This window comes from Hydra vulgaris, chromosome 07 (assembly GCF_038396675.1).
Source record: "Hydra vulgaris chromosome 07, alternate assembly HydraT2T_AEP".
Classification (NCBI taxonomy): Eukaryota; Metazoa; Cnidaria; class Hydrozoa; order Anthoathecata; family Hydridae; genus Hydra; species Hydra vulgaris.
The window spans coordinates 27,075,247-27,094,969 of NC_088926.1; the positions used below are offsets into that span (position 1 = coordinate 27,075,247).

At 26.7% G+C, this 19,723-nt stretch overlaps 2 protein-coding genes across 11 annotated transcripts in view; one reads left to right on the plus strand and one right to left on the minus strand.

Annotated features, from left to right (window-relative positions):
• Positions 1-9,225, plus strand: part of LOC101234500 (uncharacterized) — a 46,649-nt gene extending 37,424 nt beyond the window's left edge. For all 4 annotated transcript variants that reach the window (XM_065801517.1, XM_065801516.1, XM_065801519.1 and 1 more), the window contains exons 8-12: positions 2,109-2,222; positions 2,477-2,581; positions 4,667-4,730; positions 4,980-5,281; positions 8,527-9,225. In XM_065801517.1, coding sequence (XP_065657589.1) covers positions 2,109-2,222; positions 2,477-2,581; positions 4,667-4,730; positions 4,980-5,281; positions 8,527-8,601 — 660 coding nt within the window. In that variant the 3' untranslated portion in view covers positions 8,602-9,225. The remainder of the gene's footprint in view (positions 1-2,108; positions 2,223-2,476; positions 2,582-4,666; positions 4,731-4,979; positions 5,282-8,526) is intronic.
• An 8,523-nt stretch (positions 9,226-17,748) lies between these two features.
• Positions 17,749-19,723, minus strand: part of LOC105845233 (mucin-2) — a 135,210-nt gene continuing 133,235 nt past the window's right edge. For all 7 annotated transcript variants that reach the window (XM_065801521.1, XM_065801520.1, XM_065801522.1 and 4 more), the window contains 2 exons: positions 18,398-18,479; positions 17,749-18,317 (listed from right to left, as the gene is read on the minus strand). In XM_065801521.1, coding sequence (XP_065657593.1) covers positions 17,912-18,317; positions 18,398-18,479 — 488 coding nt within the window. In that variant the 3' untranslated portion in view covers positions 17,749-17,911. The remainder of the gene's footprint in view (positions 18,318-18,397; positions 18,480-19,723) is intronic.

Sequence of the window (19,723 nt, forward strand, 5' to 3'; positions counted from 1 at the left end):
AGTATATAAGTTTTTTCATTCCTATTTTTTAAGAATTAGATATAAAGTGTTTTAGATAGTAAATTTATTACCTACCTCACTGCCGATAAATTGTCTTTAAATTGTTTGGTAGTAAATATATTAATTTTTTGAAAAGTATATTGGAAAGTGATTGGATATATATTTCTTGATCATTGTTATATTTATGATAAATTATAAAATGAATTTATCAATATGTTGTCTATTGCAGTGATTGAATTTGATGTTACTTGGGTGGGTTTGTTAAATTTATTAAAGGAAAAATATAGTGTTGGAGCATATCGTTAAAAAAAAAAATCTTGATATCAGAATCTGTAATTGTACTGTAAACAATTTATGTTTGTAACTTCAATACAGAATAAGATTTTGTGCTCTTTTGTTTTTTAGAATTTTTTTTTTAAATAATTAAAAAATTTTATTATATCACTTTCAGGTGGGTCTATAGCAGGTAGGGTTTCATTATATCACCTTCAGGTGGGTCTTTTGCAGGTAGGCACCAATATGTTTTTAAATTTTGGGTTTATTATTGCCATTGTAAAAACTTCACTACCGGCATTGTAGGTCGAAAGATTGTCTCTAACTTTAGTTTAGTTCTTGCACTTTTCTTTCATAAGTTTGTAATTTGGGATTTTGAAGATTTGAATTTATTCTTGATGATTTGTCAGAACACAAAGTCTCTGTTATGCACACATGCTGAATAAATAATAGCATTAAACAAAAAAAATGTTTTAGTTTTTCAATATTTTTGATTAAATATCTTATATTTATGCGTATCGATGTAAAGTTATTATTTAATGATCTGAGTTCATTTTTAAAAGTTCCTAAGTCAAAAAATTGTGATTTATAATTATTTCTATTTAAAAAAATGGAAATCTGGATTGTAAAAATCATTAGGTAAAGCACTTGTCTATTCAAAAACATTAATTTTGGAAGTAAATTATGGAGTGAGAAAATGTTTATCAATAAAGGCTTTAGCAAGCAGGCAAGTGAAAAAAGAAAACAGCTTTTTCTTAAAACAACAGACCTTCGCGTAGCAGGTATGCATACTAGAATTATTTTTAACAAATTAATTACACATTAAAAGTGTTGTGTTTAAAAATCTATCATTTGTTTAACCATGTTGTAAAACTAGTTAATCATTAGCCTAAAAAGAATTTACTTAAAATTTCTTTTCTAAACTCGCAATAAATTATCTAATAAATTATGTTATTATTTTTATTGTGGGATGATAAAATTTTTATGAATAAATGATTAATTTTTATAAATAAAAAAGTTCTCTAGAATTTGTGTCTCATCTTTTTAATGTGTAATTAATTTGTTATAAATAACTCTAGCATGCATACCTACTGCGTGAAGATCTTTTGTTTTAAGAAAAAGCTGTTTTCTTTTTTCACCTGCTCACTAAAGTCTTCATTGATAAATATTTTCTCACTCCATAATTTACTTCTTTTATACTTTTTCAAAATTATTTCGTAGTCTTTATGACTCAAAAATTTGACAGCAATAGTTCTTCCTTTTTTCTTCCCAGACTCATAACTTTTACCAACTCGGCTAGCCTTTTCAATTTCAACTTGATGGGCGATGCCAAGTTTTTTCCTCACAGAAGATTTAATTTTTAGTTCACCATCAAGAAATCCATCCAACTTTAAGTTATTGGCCTCTTCCAATTTTCCAACTCAACTTTATTTAACTCAACTTTATTTATTAACATTTATTGCTTCATTATGTATGTAGCTAGGTACTTATTTATTGTTGATTGTTTTCTTTGAAGTTTCCTTGATATAATTGTATTCATTTTAAATCTTTTTGTCTTTTTTGTTTTGAAAGTTTATTTCTTTGTTAATTTTGTTACTTTCTTTTTTTACTTCTTTTTTTTAGTTTATTACATTTACAACTTTTTTCTAGAGTTTGCTAATTCTCTTGTTCACAAACTTTAAAATAGTGTTTTCATATGATTTGAGAATTAATATAGTAAAGTAGTAGTAAAATTAAATACTTAAATTAGTTAAATTGATTTAAAATAATTTATTTAGTTTAGTTACTTCTATATAATGTTAATGTAGTTAAGCTTTTTCTTTTGATTTTAAAAGGAATTAAATATCGTGAAAAGCTTAACTGACTCATTAAACATTTCTATGAACAAGAAGTTAGCAGAGATTGATGATTTTGTGCAAGCGCTTTCTAACACTTCCAACAGTCAGTTTGTAAGTAGTTACAAAATTTTTATTTTATTAAATAAAAACAATATATATATATATATATATATATATATATATATATATATATATATATATATATATATATATATATATATATATATATATATATATATATATATATATATATATATATATATATATATATATATATATATATATATATATATATATATATATATATATATATATGAATATTTAGTGATCTGATCAAAATAAAAAAGGTTTAATATTTAAAATAGATAAGTCTTCACAAAGATGTTAACAGAGTATGGTTAGAAGATATAAACAGAGGAAAATTGTTCCAATATGAGCTATCTCAAAATCTAATAATATTAAATAATTTAGTAAGAGTTTTTATTAATAGTACAATAAAAATATTTCTATTTGTTTTATTACATTTTATTTTTTATATTATTTTAATTATAATTTATCACTTAATTATTATTTGCAATATTAGAAATTTATAATCATTATCAGAAAGATAGTCTACAAATGGCTTTGGCTAGATATTTTAAATGTTTTTCCTTAGACTTTTCATGCTTTATCTTCTTATTTTATTTACTGTTAAATCCAATTTTAATAATGATTTAACTTTATATTATGACAGTAACCGGTAGATTTGATATATTATTATTAGTCAATTATTAGTTGTCTTATTTAGTATCAATTTGTATTAAAAATTTAACTTTTTTTGTTGTAACATTTTGCTGTCATCTTTTTTTTCTTAGTCATTTTGTTTGCCAAAAAATTTTAATATCAAAAAATATAAGATATCCTTGTTAAAAAATTTTAATATTAAAAAATATAAGATATCCTTAAACTTGTTCATAAGAATAGAAAACATTGCATTAACTGCATTAAGTTTTAATCATAAAAAACAACTTTTTTTTTTTTTTTGCAATATTTAAAAAAATATTTCCTAAAGATTTTAAAGTCACTGAAAGATCTATGATTTAAATCTTTTTAATATGTTAAATGTTACCTAATAAAATTATCTAATAAAATTAAATATTAACATTATTCATTAAAGTTTCATAAAGCATAATGACAAAAAAATTGACTCAATATTAACAGCTTCAAATAGACAGAAAAAAATCATTTTTAATTTTTTTTACATATAGAGTACTATTTCATCTATATATTGACATTTTAAATTATTCGATATTTTTTTCTTGAACAAACATACAAATGTTAAGTTTGTATGCTTGTTGATTTAATATTTTATGTTTATTTTTTAATGTTTATTCAATAAATATCAAAAAACATTATCCAATAAAAATAAATGTTTACATATCTTTGTTTTAAGTCATTATTGTTGTTGCTATAGTCCAAAATTTCCTGGTTGGCTCATTACTTGCTTGTAATGGCAAATTATTTGCTAAACGGCCACATATTGAAAAAAGATTTTTATAGTGTTGTAAAAAAATTGTTAACTCTGCCACCATTTGTCTCGATTTCTACAACCTTAGAAAATGCTTGTCAAATTTTTAAAATCAGCTCAATAAAATGAATTTATAAAAAATAAATTTGTACCTCTTGATGAGATCTTGAAGCAAAGATATCAGCTATTCGGTTTGTCATGTAATTAAGTATAAGTAGTGAATTTAAAACCTGGAAATATTTTTTTTAAATGATAAATCATATAAACCTCCCTCCCCCACTGAGTTTTATCAGCATTAACAAAGTGTTAGTAAATTTCTTATATTATTAAAAAAGAACAAAAAAGCTTACCCACCTTTGTGTTTTCCTGGTTCATATAACCTTTAACTTTTGTAAATTATCTTGCTCTTTAAGACTGAGAACCATGTAGACATTCAAAGCTTGCAATACCTTCTGAAAATAACTTACTTTAGGGCTGTGTCCATCATAGCATATAGGGAAGAAATTGAAAAGTTTCGTTTAGAATTTACCGGAAAAAGAAAGAACCATTTTTCTGAAGTTTGAGTTATCGCTAAAAATTAGTCACAGACAGTTAAAAAAGTTCTTTGCTTAATAAGAGAGCGAATGTTTAAGTTTATAAAAGGTTCCAGTTTATTTGTGGTTTTTATAAGAAAGTATTGATGAAGGTTGAAGAAGAATTCAAAAATTGTTTGAGTTACTGGAAGTTTAAATTATTAAGTTTTAAATTATTACGAGTGTACTGTATTTATTAGGAGTGTACTGTATTTATTAGGAGTGTACTGTATTTATTAGAAGTGTACTGTATTTATTAGGAGTGTACTGTATTTATTAGGAGTGTACTGTATTTATTAGAAGTGTACTGTATTTATTAAAAGTGTACTGTATTTATTATGAGTGTACTGTACTGATTAGGAGTGTACTGTATTTATTAGAAGTGTACTGTATTTATTATGAGTGTACTGTATTTATTTTTCAATATGATTTGTCAGCACAGATTTTTGTTTAAATTATTTTTTTCATATTTTTAGACTCTTGAGATGAAAAATTTAAAAGGAATTTTAGAAAAGTTAAATTTAGTGAATAATGAAAAAGGTGAGTATTAAAATTTTTAAATACTTTTTTTTTTACTTTTAAATTTAAAAACTACTTTTACTTTTAAAAATTAAAATTTTTGAAATAATTTTTAAAATTTTAATATTAAAATAATTAAATTGCTTTTTTAACATTTTACTTGAATTTGATGATGCTAAAAATGAGAATTGTTTTAAAAATGAAAAACATTTTAAAGATGTTTTAATTTTAAAATATTTAAAGTAATTTTTTAACGTTTTTTTCTTTAAGTTTTAACTCCTGCATCTTTAACTCCTGAATTCTTCCCATTAACTCGTGAATCTTTGATTCCTGAATCCATTCCAACAACTCATGACTCTTTATTGACAACCTTAAGTCCTAGTTTGGGAAATATATCAAATACTGCATCTGGAGATATTCTGATTACATCATCAAATTCAAGTATTGGGAGTAATCTGGAAAATGCTTTAGAAAATAATCAGTCAGGCATAAATGGTCCGACCAGTGAAAGAACTGTCACTGATCCAATTACCTCTAATGGTCAGCTCTCTAATAGTTCAGATACTTTAAAGGTATTTTAAGATATTCTTTTTTTTTTTTTAAAGTCGAATGTAAAGTAGATTAATTTCATGTTTTGTATTTGCATGTGAAATAATTTATTCCTTCATTGAATAGAATTTGTATTTGCATGTAGTATATGTTATGTTTTTCAATGAAATGTGAATTGTACCTGCTTGAGATATTGTACTAGAATTTGATATGTTTTTTACCTGCATCACACATGTTTTATTTAATAGTTTTAGGCTACTTTCTGGCACAAATAGGAGAGTGGTGGCTTGTACCTCCCCTCCTCCTTAAAGTATTTTGGACATTGTTTTAACTTGTAATGTTAACTGGTAATTATGTTTGTGTTTGTAATTGTGTTTAACTTGTAATTATGTTTGTGTAAATTGACCATTAATGTGTTTGGATTAACAAGGTTTTTCATCTATGACTTGTTTAAACTTTTGTTTACGTTTAAATAATATTTCCTGCTATATCTTCTCCATAGCCTACTTAAATACATGGGCTTTTTTTGTGCTTAAATTGAAAACAAATAGAAGGCCAGTTAAAATAGCTATCTTGGCTTAGAGTAACCCACCAATGTATGTTAAATAGAAGTAGAATGCTGGAAAACTTTGATTCACATTTTAGCATCAAAAAAGAAAAGTTGTCTTCCATTCTTAAAGAACTTAAAAGTCACCAAATAAAAAAAAAAATCAAATTTATTCTTCAAATATGCTTCAATTTGCCTTGATGTTGCGTTACATATCATTGCAAACTTATCATTTACTGGTGAAAGAATTCCCTCTTCCATCTATATCACTGTTAGGCAAGCTTAAAGCAGGTGAAATTAATTCTATGAAAGTTTTGAAATTATTACATGAAAATGGGAGCTTATCAAATGATCTTATAATAATTTTTGATGAAATATATTTGCAAAAATGTGCAAAATATTCTGGTGAAGATGTAATTGGGATTAGTGAAGAAAATGAATGTTATAGAAGCATTGTTTCTTTCATGGTAGTTGGTTTAAAAGAAAATACCTCTTGTGTCATCAAAGCAGTTCCAATCATAAAATTAAACAGTGATTGGTTGAAAACTGAAAGTCTCAGCTTGATTCAATCTTTAATAAAAAATAGTTTTAATGTTTGAAGTGTTGTTTATGACAATCATGTTTCAAATGTTTCCTTCTTTTACAAAGTTACTTGATGCACATGGTAAAAAACCAGATGATTTGTTTATTAATGTACAATCACAAAAAAAGATTTTAAAGATCAAATTCACATTCAACCAGGAGAAATATCGTGGAAAATATTTTATGATTTATTAGAAAAGGACAGTCTGTTGGATGCAAGTTTAAAAAAAGCACCGAAAATAAATAGCAAAGTTGTCCATCCTGGAAACTAAAAGCAAAATGTCACTGTTGCTTTAGGTATCTTCCATGAATCTACAGCACCAGCAATAAAATCATATTTTCCCAACCGTTTAGATATTGCATCTTTATTAACTCTTTTTAATAAATGATGGACAATTACAAATTTAAAAAAACAGTTTTCTAATAACTGTCTTGGAAATGCTGCTATTATTAATGATGAAAAACCGAGTTTTTTCGAGCTTTCGCTGAATGGTCAAATAAATGGAAAAACACCAAAATCCTAAATTTTGAGAAGTATACATTATCTCCTCAAACATCATCAACACTACAAACACTTATATCAAACTTCATTAATAGAAGATCTTTTGGAAGATAATTATAAATTTATATTGACTGCTCGTTTTTAAAGTGATCTGTTAGAAAGAAGATTTCGATAATACTGCCAAATGAGTGGTGGCAGGTTCCTTGTCAGTTTGAAAGATGTTATCTATAGCGAGAAGATAATCTAAATAAAAAGTTTAATAAAGGAAGGAATTAAAATATTTGAAAATAATATTAATGATGTTGAAGATACAAAACATGCTAGATCCTTGATGGATCAGATCAAAGAGAGAGATTTAAATTGTGTGACTTTATCAAATGATTATTGTGAAGTTGCCAGCTATATTGCTGGTTTTGTTGCCAAAAAACTGATTAAGAAGTTTAAAATTTGTTGCAAATTGCTTTGTACTCAACATTGTCAACAGAAGTCGAATGACTATAGCTATTTAAATAAATTGTCCAAAGGGGAGCTAACAACTCCATCACTACCCCTTTTAAAATATGTATGTGATACTTTTGCTATGTTAGATCATTTAATTGATGTTATTTATCAGTCTCAAATGCAACACTGTAAAGCAGCAAAGTTAGTTTTATGTTTTATCACCATTTTATGTTTAAATCACCAAAATTGTGGAAAGGAAATCATACACACTATTATTTCAAGTATTTATTTTAATAACATCAGAAAGAGAGTCAGTGATTCCATTGTTGCAGATAACATTGTTGCCTTTAAAAAAAGACAGAAAAAAATAAGAATCTTTTGTTTCAGATTTTTAATCAGTTAGTGTACAATTTTTTAAATACTTTTAAAGCTTACTTTTGAGAATTTGTGTATTCTTATTTCTTGTACAGTCCTTGAATATTCCGAAAATTCTACTGACAAATATAACCCATGTCTTTCTAAAATCATTTTAGTAATATATAATTATGAAGGTTAATAAATGTTGTGTTGTTTTCAATAAAGACAGCATTTATTAATCATGATTACTATTTATTACTAAAAAGAAACCTATAAAAAAAAGCCTAAAAGTTTACAAAGTTTAGTGAAGTATAGCAGATATTTCGATTAAGCCAACGCAAAATTTTTTATCCCGTGCCAGATTTACTTAAAATTTAGAGCTCAATAATTAAAATATTTTGAGAAAGATTGTCCATCTAACAAAGTATGCGTTTTTTCAACTGGCCTTCTCTTTATAATAAATATTTATTATTCTGCTGCTATTTGCATAGTAATTAAGTAATATGATTGTACAAAATGGCTAACTGCAGAACTAATTTGAAGAAAATTAAATAATCCACTAAAATGGTAAATGTTAAAAAAATCAACTGAAATTTTTTTTTGACATGTGGTAATTTTTTATTTACGCTCTTAAAGGAGTATAACAAAGAATTACTAAGCTTGTGTCTTCTCTCAAGCTTTTAAAATACCATCAAGGAGTAGCTGCGATCAGAGATTGGATATTTAAATTTAAACAATTTGGGTCAGGGGTTAATTTTTTGGCGCTTTAGATTACGTAAAATTACATATTTACTAATATTTCTCTAATATTTAGTAATTACCTAAGGCTTTTTTTTTAGCAACCCGATCGTCCTAGTTTCTTACTTCCGTTCGCTCCACAAGAACCCGGTCATTTACCAATCGATAATGTTTGACCTGAACTCTTACATCATTGGATTGTGTCATTTATCGTTGGCTTACAAGTTTTAAAGGTTGTGTAAATCTTGTTCTAGAAGAGGGAACTTACTGTGTTTAATATTGCTAATAAATAAAACGTTTACCTTTATACTAAAAATGGAAATTATTTCTATATAATGTTTAGTATTTAATTGAACTATTAAATTCTTTTAAAAATTAAATCAAATATCAAATTAATTGTTAAAACTAAAAGAAAATATATAATTCTATGAAAATAATTTAAAAATTCGAATATTACACTTATAATTAAAAAGTTCGAATATTGCAGCTTATAATTTAGTAAAAATAAGTTGTTGTTTTTTTAAATCTTTTTTCTTTATTGTAATATTTATTTCATGGTGTAAATACTGGTTTTTGTTTTGCTTTTTATTTTCCGTAAACAGTTGTTTTTTTTAAATATCTTTTGTATTGTTTATTATTTGCTGATAGTAGTAAGGTGTTTTCAACTTTTGATAATATGGAGTTTATTTATAGAATTTTTTATATTGTAGTATAAATTTTTAAATATAAAAAAAAAGTATTTGGAAACGTTTTATTTATAAATTTCTATATATATTTGGTTATCAGCAATTGTTCTGTCATGTTATTGTCGTATTTGCATATTGCACGTAGTAAAATTTGAGTTTTATTTGCAATGATCAGCTTAAGTAGACAAAGTCGCAACCTCGTTGTATGAGATTTTACTCTCTCTAAAATGGTCCCTTCTTCTTACGTTTTGAAAATTTTTGAAAAGTTGTATTCAAACAAAGTATACTAATATTTTTAATTTGGTTTAAAGTTAACTCTGCTGAGTTAACTTTAAACCAAATTAAAAAAATTTTTTAAGCTGTATAAATAATCTAATTCAAGCCTTGAAATTAGCATAATGTTTGCAGACGATAATAAACGCAATAATGTTTGGTAAATTCATGGGGGTTTCTTATTAATCATAATTTTTAAAAAATCAGGTTAACCTTGTGTTTAAATTATTATTATTTTTATTATGGTCTACAGCAGTAAAAAGAAACTTCACAAAACCAATCAAGCAGCTAACAGTCGTGAATGTCGCTGTCAATGAAACAATAAAAATAGTAACAAGTGCAAAAAAAAAAAGTAATATACTCTCGAGTCCTTAAAATAAGGTTGGGGGGGGGGGGTTGTAGGAAATTCAGTCCAGATCTGATAAACATAGGACGGGGGTGGGGGTGGGGGGGTTGCGTTGAAATATAAGTATTTTTTATAAAAAATTTTAGTTAATAAATCCAAACAAATATTTTTTATAAAACACGCATTTAATTCTAGATTCTAGAAAAACTATTTAATTCTAGAAATGGCTTGCGGTTGAATGCTTTTTTTAACAGCTTTTTTATCATAATTTCAATAGGATTTAATATGCTGATATAATTTTAACTTTGTTTATATGCTGATATAATTAACTTAGGTTAGATATAAGGTGATATGCTGATATAATTAACTTAGGCGAGATATAAACCAAGAGCTTATTTTCGACAAATCGAGATTTACTAGGTTGGCGATTTTTAAAACCTGCTTATACTGAAATTTTTTGTTTTTATCAGTGACTAAAAGAGTTATTCTCCAATTTTTAAGGCCGATTTTCAGTGATTTTTTTTTTAGTTTTTAGATATAAAGTTTTTGTTGATAACACGTAAAAATAAATATAGGGAGGGGGGGAGGGGTCTTAATAAGCTTAGGGTGGGTGAGAAATTTTTTCAAAAATTAATAAAGTAACCCCCCCCCCTCATTTTATTAAGGACTTGAGAGTACGTTCAAATGGAGAAAAAAAGAGAAGAAGATAAAGTAAAAGTAGATGACATTTTCAAAGAAATTGAGGTAAATGAATCAAATATTAAACACTTAAAGAGACCAAGATCCAAAGACAAATGAAAGCCCTATCTTAATAGATCTAAGCGAGAAATCCAGTACAAATAGCGGCAAAGAGTAAACAAGAACTAAAACATACATGACTGAGCCCAGACATGACTAAAACTCACCCTAGTTAAAAAGTCCTTTAGTAACCTATAGCAATACTATAGTTTCTATAGGATTCCTATAGCAATTGTCTCAGAAGCAAAGGATCCGTGGTTCAAACCCCACCTCTAAGCAAGTTTTGCGATATCGATTAGGAAGGAGGCATTAAAAAAAGGTATCCTATAGGTTTTATAGGAAACCTATAGGACCTAAGAGACAGCAGTAATCTTATAGGTCCAATAGGATTACTATATGACAAATATAATTCCTTATAGGTATCCTATAGGTTCTATAGGAATCCTATTGCAATCCTATAGGTCCTTTAGGATTCATGTATGTATCTTATAGGTTCTATAAGATTTGTATAGGACTTACTGCATTCCCTTTTGATTTCTAATGCACTCCTGTAGATTCTATAGGGTATCCTATAGCTGCTATAGGATTCCTATGGGGCCAATATGATACCTATTGGAATGTAATTGCAGTCCTATAGGCCATATAGGATTCAAATAGGAAGATTAAAGCTGCTATAGTGTTAATAGAGTAATTCTATATAAACCATATAATTCCTACAAAATTTATCGGACTCCTATAGAAATAAACCAATATCCTAAGAAAGTATTTAATAAGTCTTATAGATTTTTCAGGCTTTTTAAATGTAAAATACAACTTTCTCATTGTAAGTTTATATTCAACTAACATTACAACGTGTGTTTGTATAGCCAATTTCAAGTAAATTAAAACCTAATGGAATTTATTATATTCCATTCGGTTTTAATTTGCTTGAAATTATTTTGCGTTTAATAACAAAACTTTTGATTAATTACGAACATTTTTTTTGTTAAAAGCCGATATTTTTATAATGATGAGGCGTTGTAGTTTCGTTCGATCGTAAATTTAAATTTTTTGAAATAGCTAATAGCGCTTCCATAAGCTTGGCGTATTCGTGGCTTTAAAAATTATTATTGGTTAAATTTATTTCGAGTCAATTTAAAATATTTTTGCTTTTGCAAACTGTACATAAAACTTTAATACTCAGTTGAAATATAAGTCGAAAATTATTTAATAACAGTTTCAATGTCTCGAGTAACAAAGTATTCTTGTCTTGATTGATTAAATGACTCTGAATCTGAAAATGAAACATCTTTTATTGGAAAAAGAAAATTGAAAAAGAAATAAAACCGGTTAGGCATATAATTGATGAAATCCATTTTAATGCAAATAAGATATGAAATTCTATATAATAATGATAAAAGTAAAAATAGTAATAATAATTACGTAATAGTAAAAATAACAAATTATATATATATATATATATATATATATATATATATATATATATATATATATATATATATATATATATATATATATATATATATATATATATATATATATATATATATATATATATATATATATATGTATGTATGTATATATATACACAGATATATATATATATATATATATATATATATATATATATATATATATATATATATATATATATATATATATTTATGTTTATCATTAATTATTAATTTGGTGAACATAGGGAAAAAATATCCAATTGACTGTTGAAATTTATCTGTATCAAAAAATCTGTATGCTGCATTTAGTTAAGGAAACGGTTGGCAAGCTATCGAAGACTTGGCTATTGAGGTTTTTTGGAGTTAAGTTTTATCAAGTCAATCATTCACAGGAGTTCGATGTATTTCAGCCCAAGGTAGCATATCTAAGCCAGCTTTGGACTCTAAGAAGGTTTAGGACATATTAGGTATTGATTTTATAATATTTTACTTGGTACCACTATTTCCCCTTGTTTTGTATGATGAGTACAGTATATAACTTTTAGTTTGTTCATATTTTTGTTTTCAGACTTATTAGCTGAACGATTTTCAAGGAAAAACTATGCTGTTTAGAAAAGCAATTACTGCAAAGTGCAATGATGAAAGCAAACTTGCAAAACGAAGCACCAATGTTTTTAAGAAAACTATTGTTGATAGAGAACATTATGTTAATAACAATAATAACTGATATATTTAATAACAATAATTGCTGCTTATTTCAATATTCTGTTGTTCTTTTTTATTTAGTTTTTGTGAATTTAATTCATTGGTTTTAATTAAATTAAGATCTAAAAGATAATGTATGTTGGAATAACCTAGACGATATTTTTATTAAATATCCTTTGACAACTGCAAGTGAAAATCCGATAAGATTTCAAACAGGATTGAATAGGATTCATGTACATATAAAACTATAAGATATTGTTCATCCAGTGTCTTATCGGATAAAACTCCTATAAGGTTTTGGAACAGGATTGAAAAGAATTTATGTTCGTTCATACCTATAGGACTTTTATATCCGGTGTCTTATAGGATAAGACTCCTATAAAAATTTGGAACAGGATTGTATAGGAATCCTATATTTTTCCAAATTCCTATAGGTTGTATTTAATTGCATTATCCTATAGAAAAATCCTGTTTCAATTTCTTATAGGAATGTTCTATTTCCTTTTTATAGGACATCCTATAAGACTTTTTGACTAGTGCAGAGACTCAAAGACTATCAACTTAGATTAAAAAGAAACAAACTTAATAGAAACAGAAAAGAAATGAGCCCTTTCGATATCCTATACGTGGAAAAAGCAGAACGCACAAATCTAATAAATTGAAATTTATATACACCAATCCAACATCCTTAGAAAACAAAGTAGAAGAATTAAGACTATCAGTAAATTAATCAAGTCAAACATGATTCAAAACATATTCCGTAGCTAACATAAAAAATTACAATGAGTAGAAAAAACGGAGCAAACAGTCAATGAGGTGGAGGTGTAGCTGTCTATATTGTTGAAATTTATAGTAATAGTAACCTAGAACAAGTGATAATTATATAATGTAATAATTATTGGAACAATTATAAAATAATTATTGGAATAATTATAAAATGTAATAATTATTGGAAAGTCAATATCACTAATAGGTTGCATATATGAGTCAATCAATTTCACAGATCTAACTGATATAAACAAAGTATTTAGTAACGCAAATAAGTATGTTATCGAATATGGTTTCAAAAAAAATACTAATTATGGGAGATTTTAATTTCCCAAGTGTAAAATGGTCAAAAGGATATGCTACACTAATAGACAAAAGTATTGACTCAATCAAATACGAATTCGATGAAATGATTGAAGATGAATACTTCATTCAACAATTAAACATAATAACTTTTTAGCAAACAGATTTTATATCAAACAGCACTTTAGATTTGGTTTTCACAACCAAATCAGACTGCATAACGAGTCTTGATAGATCAATTCTATTAGGTAATATTTCAAAAGAGCATTATGTATTATATTTTGATTTAGTTTTAGCTGACATCTTGCAGAATAATGAAAACAAATACATATTTAACTATAGAAAAGCTAATTCAAGAAAAATAACAAGATCCACTCCAAGACACAATTTTTTAACAAACAGATCTGCAAATATAAAACAATCTTAAAAAAGAAGTCTCATGCAGAAAACATCGGTAAATGCAAAGCTGAAACAGGTTTAACAATGAAAGATTTGGAGCGATTGGAATAGAGAAACAAGCTGTCACAGTATATGAAACATGTTTTTCAGTGACAGCAAACTACTACTTACAACTTATTATGATCGTAATCGAACAAAATACTTATAATGTATACATTGTACAAAATACTTATAATGTATACATACAACGAGCAGATAAAACGCCCTACTATAAACAACCAGTATTATAAATAATTGTTTCAAATTTTTTTCTGAACCACGAGTCTAGTTTTAGTCTACTTTTAAAAGAAATTACTACTAATAGTCGCCTACTTTTAAAAGAATTACAATTAAGTAGAAAGTTACTTGCTCAGGTAGTTTCAAAATTTTGCTGATATAACTGAATGTGTCTTGGAATACAGTATGCAACATATTCACGCTTTATTTTAAATTGGTGACCACAAAACAAGGAATTTATAAATTTTAGTAGAAATGTGATCGCATCGTAGGCGCCGTAACTCAAGTGACGATAGATTTAATCTTTTTACTCTTTCTCAGTATTGACGATGTTTCAAGCTGAAAACCCATTTTGTTGCTTTTGCTTGAACAGGTTCAACAAAAGATATATCAGTTTTAAATTAAGGAGCCCAAACAGTGGTCATGGTGTAGTGGTAGAGCGTTCACTTCATAAAGGAAAAGTTTGGAGTTCGATCCTCATCACTTCCCTAGTAGTACCGAGCTCAACTCGTTTTCCACAAAACATTGTAATGTTTCGAAAATAAAGAGTTAAGAGAGGGTTGTAATTAGAGTATAGTAGCCTACTCGACTGTATTGTAATTAGAGTATAGTAGCCTCCTCGACTGTATTGGCTTTCTAAAAAACAGACCAGTTCAAGATGTGGATAAACACTTTATATAACTTGAGAGTTATATAAAGTGTTGTTACGACAAATAATTTGACTGTCAACTAAATTGACTATTTTCTAAAGTCGACTAAAATTGACTAATACATTTTTGAAATCAACTAAGTCGACGAAAAGTCGATGTATGGGAACAGTTTATTTTCTTGAAATAAATTGTAATAAAAGTAATAAAGTAATTTATATTCACTTTCTATTTTTAAATATCAAACCATTTAAATAATAATGGAGGAGAGAAGGGCTACTCCGACAACGGGACAATCTATTCGGAGACCCCAATTTTTGATTTTGTATTTGATTTAGAGACCGCCTTAAATACATGCTATATATCAAAAGTGTTTTTACAATCATATTTACAATGTGATTGTAAAGGTTAATGACATTTTGATTTTGGAGCTTCACAACTTAATTTGGTCCCTGGGCCCCGAGCATGTTTGCAGCGATGAAAATTACAACCATCGAGTAAACAAAAGAAAAAAAAAGAATGAATTACATAGTCGAAAGTTTAATTAAGTATAAATAATGGCAACATTCTTTGAATTAGATAAAACTTGAGAAGAGTAAACAAAAAACTAGGTAATAGTTATAATAGTACATATTATTGTTATTAAATGAACAAACAAAAATTAAAGATTGAAAAGTTAGATCGAATGAAAAGATATAAAGATTTTAAGACTTTAACTCGGCTAAATCGACGTTTAGTCAATTAGTAGAAAGTCCATAGTCGATTAAATCGACTATTCGATTTTTTAAAGTCGACTAATCTCGACTTTCGACAAGTCGACTTTTAGTCGATTTAGTCGAAGTCGATAAAAACACTAATATTTTCATCAATGAAAGTAAATGTCTTTTTTAGCGTACCAAAAACTTGTAGGGATTTAGAGACAACTGTTTGAATATGTAAGCTCTACTTGAGGCTAAATGTAAAAATAAGTTTTAAATCATGCTTTTTTTCAGAGCATCTTATGCATTGATTTATACCTTGGCTTTTTAGAAAAATCAAATGTAACGAAGGTTGATTTGGCGTAATAAATGACACAACATTTAGAAATGTTTAACTTTAGTGACCAAATGTTTGACCATTTGTATACCAAGCGTAGGCGATCCTTTAGATCAACGAAATTAGTCTGCGATAAAGTTTTAGAAAAAAATTTAGTACCATTTGCAATATCTCGAAAATTTCAGTGAGTTGAGAAAGATTGTTTTAATAGAGAATGAAGAGGAAAAGGCCGATAATAATCTTGATGAATAACACTTTGAGCATCGTCCCAAATATAACTAGTAATGTTATTAGTAAACTGGTAAGATGCTACGACAAAATAATATCAAAAATCTTTATTAGATTAATTATGCATGATTTATGATGTAGAAAATTATTGTAGACATGCTTTAAGATTTTATTTTTTACAAGTTTTTGAAGTTTTTTTGCGCAATAGAGTTTTCTGAAATAGGTCAATATTAAGTAATTTATCTTTTTTTTTTTAAACGGAAATAATATTTGCTAATTTGTAAAGAGTGGGTACTATTCCAAAATTAAAGGATCTAATGGTTTCTAAAAGGTTTTTATTACTAATTTAAAAGGTTTTTATTACTAACTGAAAAAGGTTGGTACTATTTAATTTATTGCGCTTCATTATTAACTGATAGTTTAAATATCTTTCAGCCTCAGTCAAATCCGGCCTTACAAAAGTATTTTTACTATTACCTGAACTTTTAATCATTTTTGAAGCTGTAAGTAATGGGTTTTACTTCAGAAACATCAGATAGATCGACGATAATTGGTCCTGCTTTAGAGGACATAGTTTCAATACATTTAGGAAACTTTGGTTTTACATCAGATACAGTCGCAGCTAAGATGTTCTGAACCGTTTCCTCATCGTCGGTTTGCTTATCTGTATCTGATAACTAAGCAGAATTTTTTATGCCATAAATAGTAATATTCTTTTCTCGCTTCTTTTTTTATTGTTAATCAATGCCGAATGCGTTGATAACTATTAGTCGTTCAATGTTTTTTTTTTATGTTTTTGCTTACAACTGTAACCTATTTGGATTCGATAAAACTGGAAGCTGTATTGGTTTGCTTATTAGAATTTTGGACATACTTTCAGTTGCTGTTGCTTTATAGCTTGTTCCAGGATTTTTTATCCGACCATTATGCAGATTCAGCCTTGATAAGTTTTTGTAAAGTAGCTACTTTTTTTAGTAACTCTGAAGTAACTTTGTAAAGTAATTGACTTTTAATAAGTAATTTATGGTTGAATTTAAAACATTTTTATTGAGTATATAAGTTATTTTGGCATAGTAGGATTTAAAATATTTATTTGCAATATTTTTTAACGACAAATAAATTTATTAAATTTAGCTTAAACAATATTTATACTCAATACAATTTATTTGGTTTTTATTTAAGTTTATTTAAATACAAATTTAAATAAAAAAAAAGATCACATTGACCCCTTTTAATGTTAAACAATTAACGTTTACATCTACACAGGATACATCAGATCACTGTTTATACCTCACAGGATACTTCAGGTTTTGTACCTCAGGAGACCATTTACACTTTAGGATACCACAGGACACCAAAAACCTATTTTTTATAACTTTGTGATTGTTTTTTTTAGCATTCGATTCATATTGTTTGCATCAATTTTGACCTATCGAATTTTCCCATTGATAAAAATACACCATTAAAATAAAATTTACAATATATTTAAATATAAATACAGTTAAAAATGAGTTATTACCAAATAACATTTTAATTTAAATAAAACTCCTAACAAACTAATTCCTATTATATTTTTACGCGCTAAAACCATTTGTTACACGATTTATTGAACGGTTCGTAGAAAGAGTTTAGGCGAACTGATTTCGATTCGCATTTCCACTCGATCTTATTCCGTCTATCGCGGCATTTCTCTTTCCAAGGAGCAAACGCCACTGGGTTTTAACATCTTTATTTTGTGCAACGTAAAACAAAAATATAAAAAAACCTTGCAAAGAATTAAAAATACAAAACAGCCATTGAAAAACATCTCGGAGATTTCCGACTGCTAAAACTGCAAATATCCATGTTGTTCCAATCAATAATGAACACCCGAATACAATGCGCACTTTTCTTTTAATATCAATTCTACTTTCTACGTTTGAACTACCACCCATACCTCTTAGAACAAGGAAAATAAAAACCAAATTGACGATCACCACCATACATATCGGTAACAGTATTCCAAAGTAAAACGATAAACCTCGAACAACACATCTATGGATAGCAAAAACACCACATTTAAAAAAATTGCACAAAGAATCGTAAAAAGATAAAATAATCTTCGAAAAACTCACATTTTTGGATCATTGCTCGTTAGTGGGCCTAAGTTAGCAGGCTTAACAGCTGCTGTAACTACAGTAATTATAAGCGGCACACCTAAAAAAAAACAACTAAACACTAAAATACACTTTGAGGGTTAAGTATTAATAATAGTATAGTCTTAATCCTTAGTCAAAAATTTTTAGAATCCTATGGGATCCCTTACCGATAATCTAGTATTAATACTATAGCATTGCTATAGGATTAATAGAACCCTATACAAAATATAGGATTCTTAATAGATCTACTAGATATAAACCAATATCACGTGGAAAAATACTTTAAATAGTTACAAATAGTTTCTTTTCAGGTCATAAAACTTTTTTTTTCAATTAAAAGTAATTAAAAAATAAGACAACAAAGTAGAACATACATACAACAACATTAACTTTTATAGAACTATATGACTTATAGGTGATATATATGATTTATAGTAATATATGGATTATAGATGATATATATGCTTATAGGCGATATATATGATTTATAGGTGATACATTTTATTAAAAATATACATTTTTATTAAAGAAACTTTGAGGAAGATTTCAAAGTATTTATACAACATTCAAATAATAACAATACAATTTTTACTGTATATACAGCACTTAACTAAGAGTTAATCATAATTCTAACATCACTATGACAACTAAAATATTACTTTCTATTAAATTCTTATCCGTCATATAAAATTTCATCAAAAACATCAGAATTCAACTTTATAAAAAATATAGAACTAGGTTCCTACTTTATTAACAGAACTACTTTAGAAAAAAACAAACAAATATAATCTATAGCCAGTATTTTTTGTATTATTAAATCATATACTTAACTAACAAATATGACTAAAATTAGACTTTTGCAGTCTACAATATTGCATGTTTCCAAAAGAATTTTAATTTCTTATAGCATTACATATTTATCCACATAAAAATTAATAAGAAAACCTAACAAAATAAGCCTGTGGATTTCATATATTGACAGAAAGTTTGAGGCAGGTACTGAATTTTTAGAAATAATTTAATAAGTGAACCCTTTTAAGTTTCAAAAAAACTAAATATTATTAACTTATTTTATCAAAAATTTCTGATTTTAACTCACATTTTAATAAAATTTTTGATTCGTTAAAATAACCTCCTTTATTCTTTATTACAGCTGCACAGATCTTCGGCATACAATTAATTAATTTACGAAATGTTTCAGATTGTATTGCGTTCCATTTCACTTGCAATATGTACCAAAGATTATTTATAGAAAATCACTGCTTTTCTAGCACCTTCCTGCCAAGTTCTTCCCACAGCAAC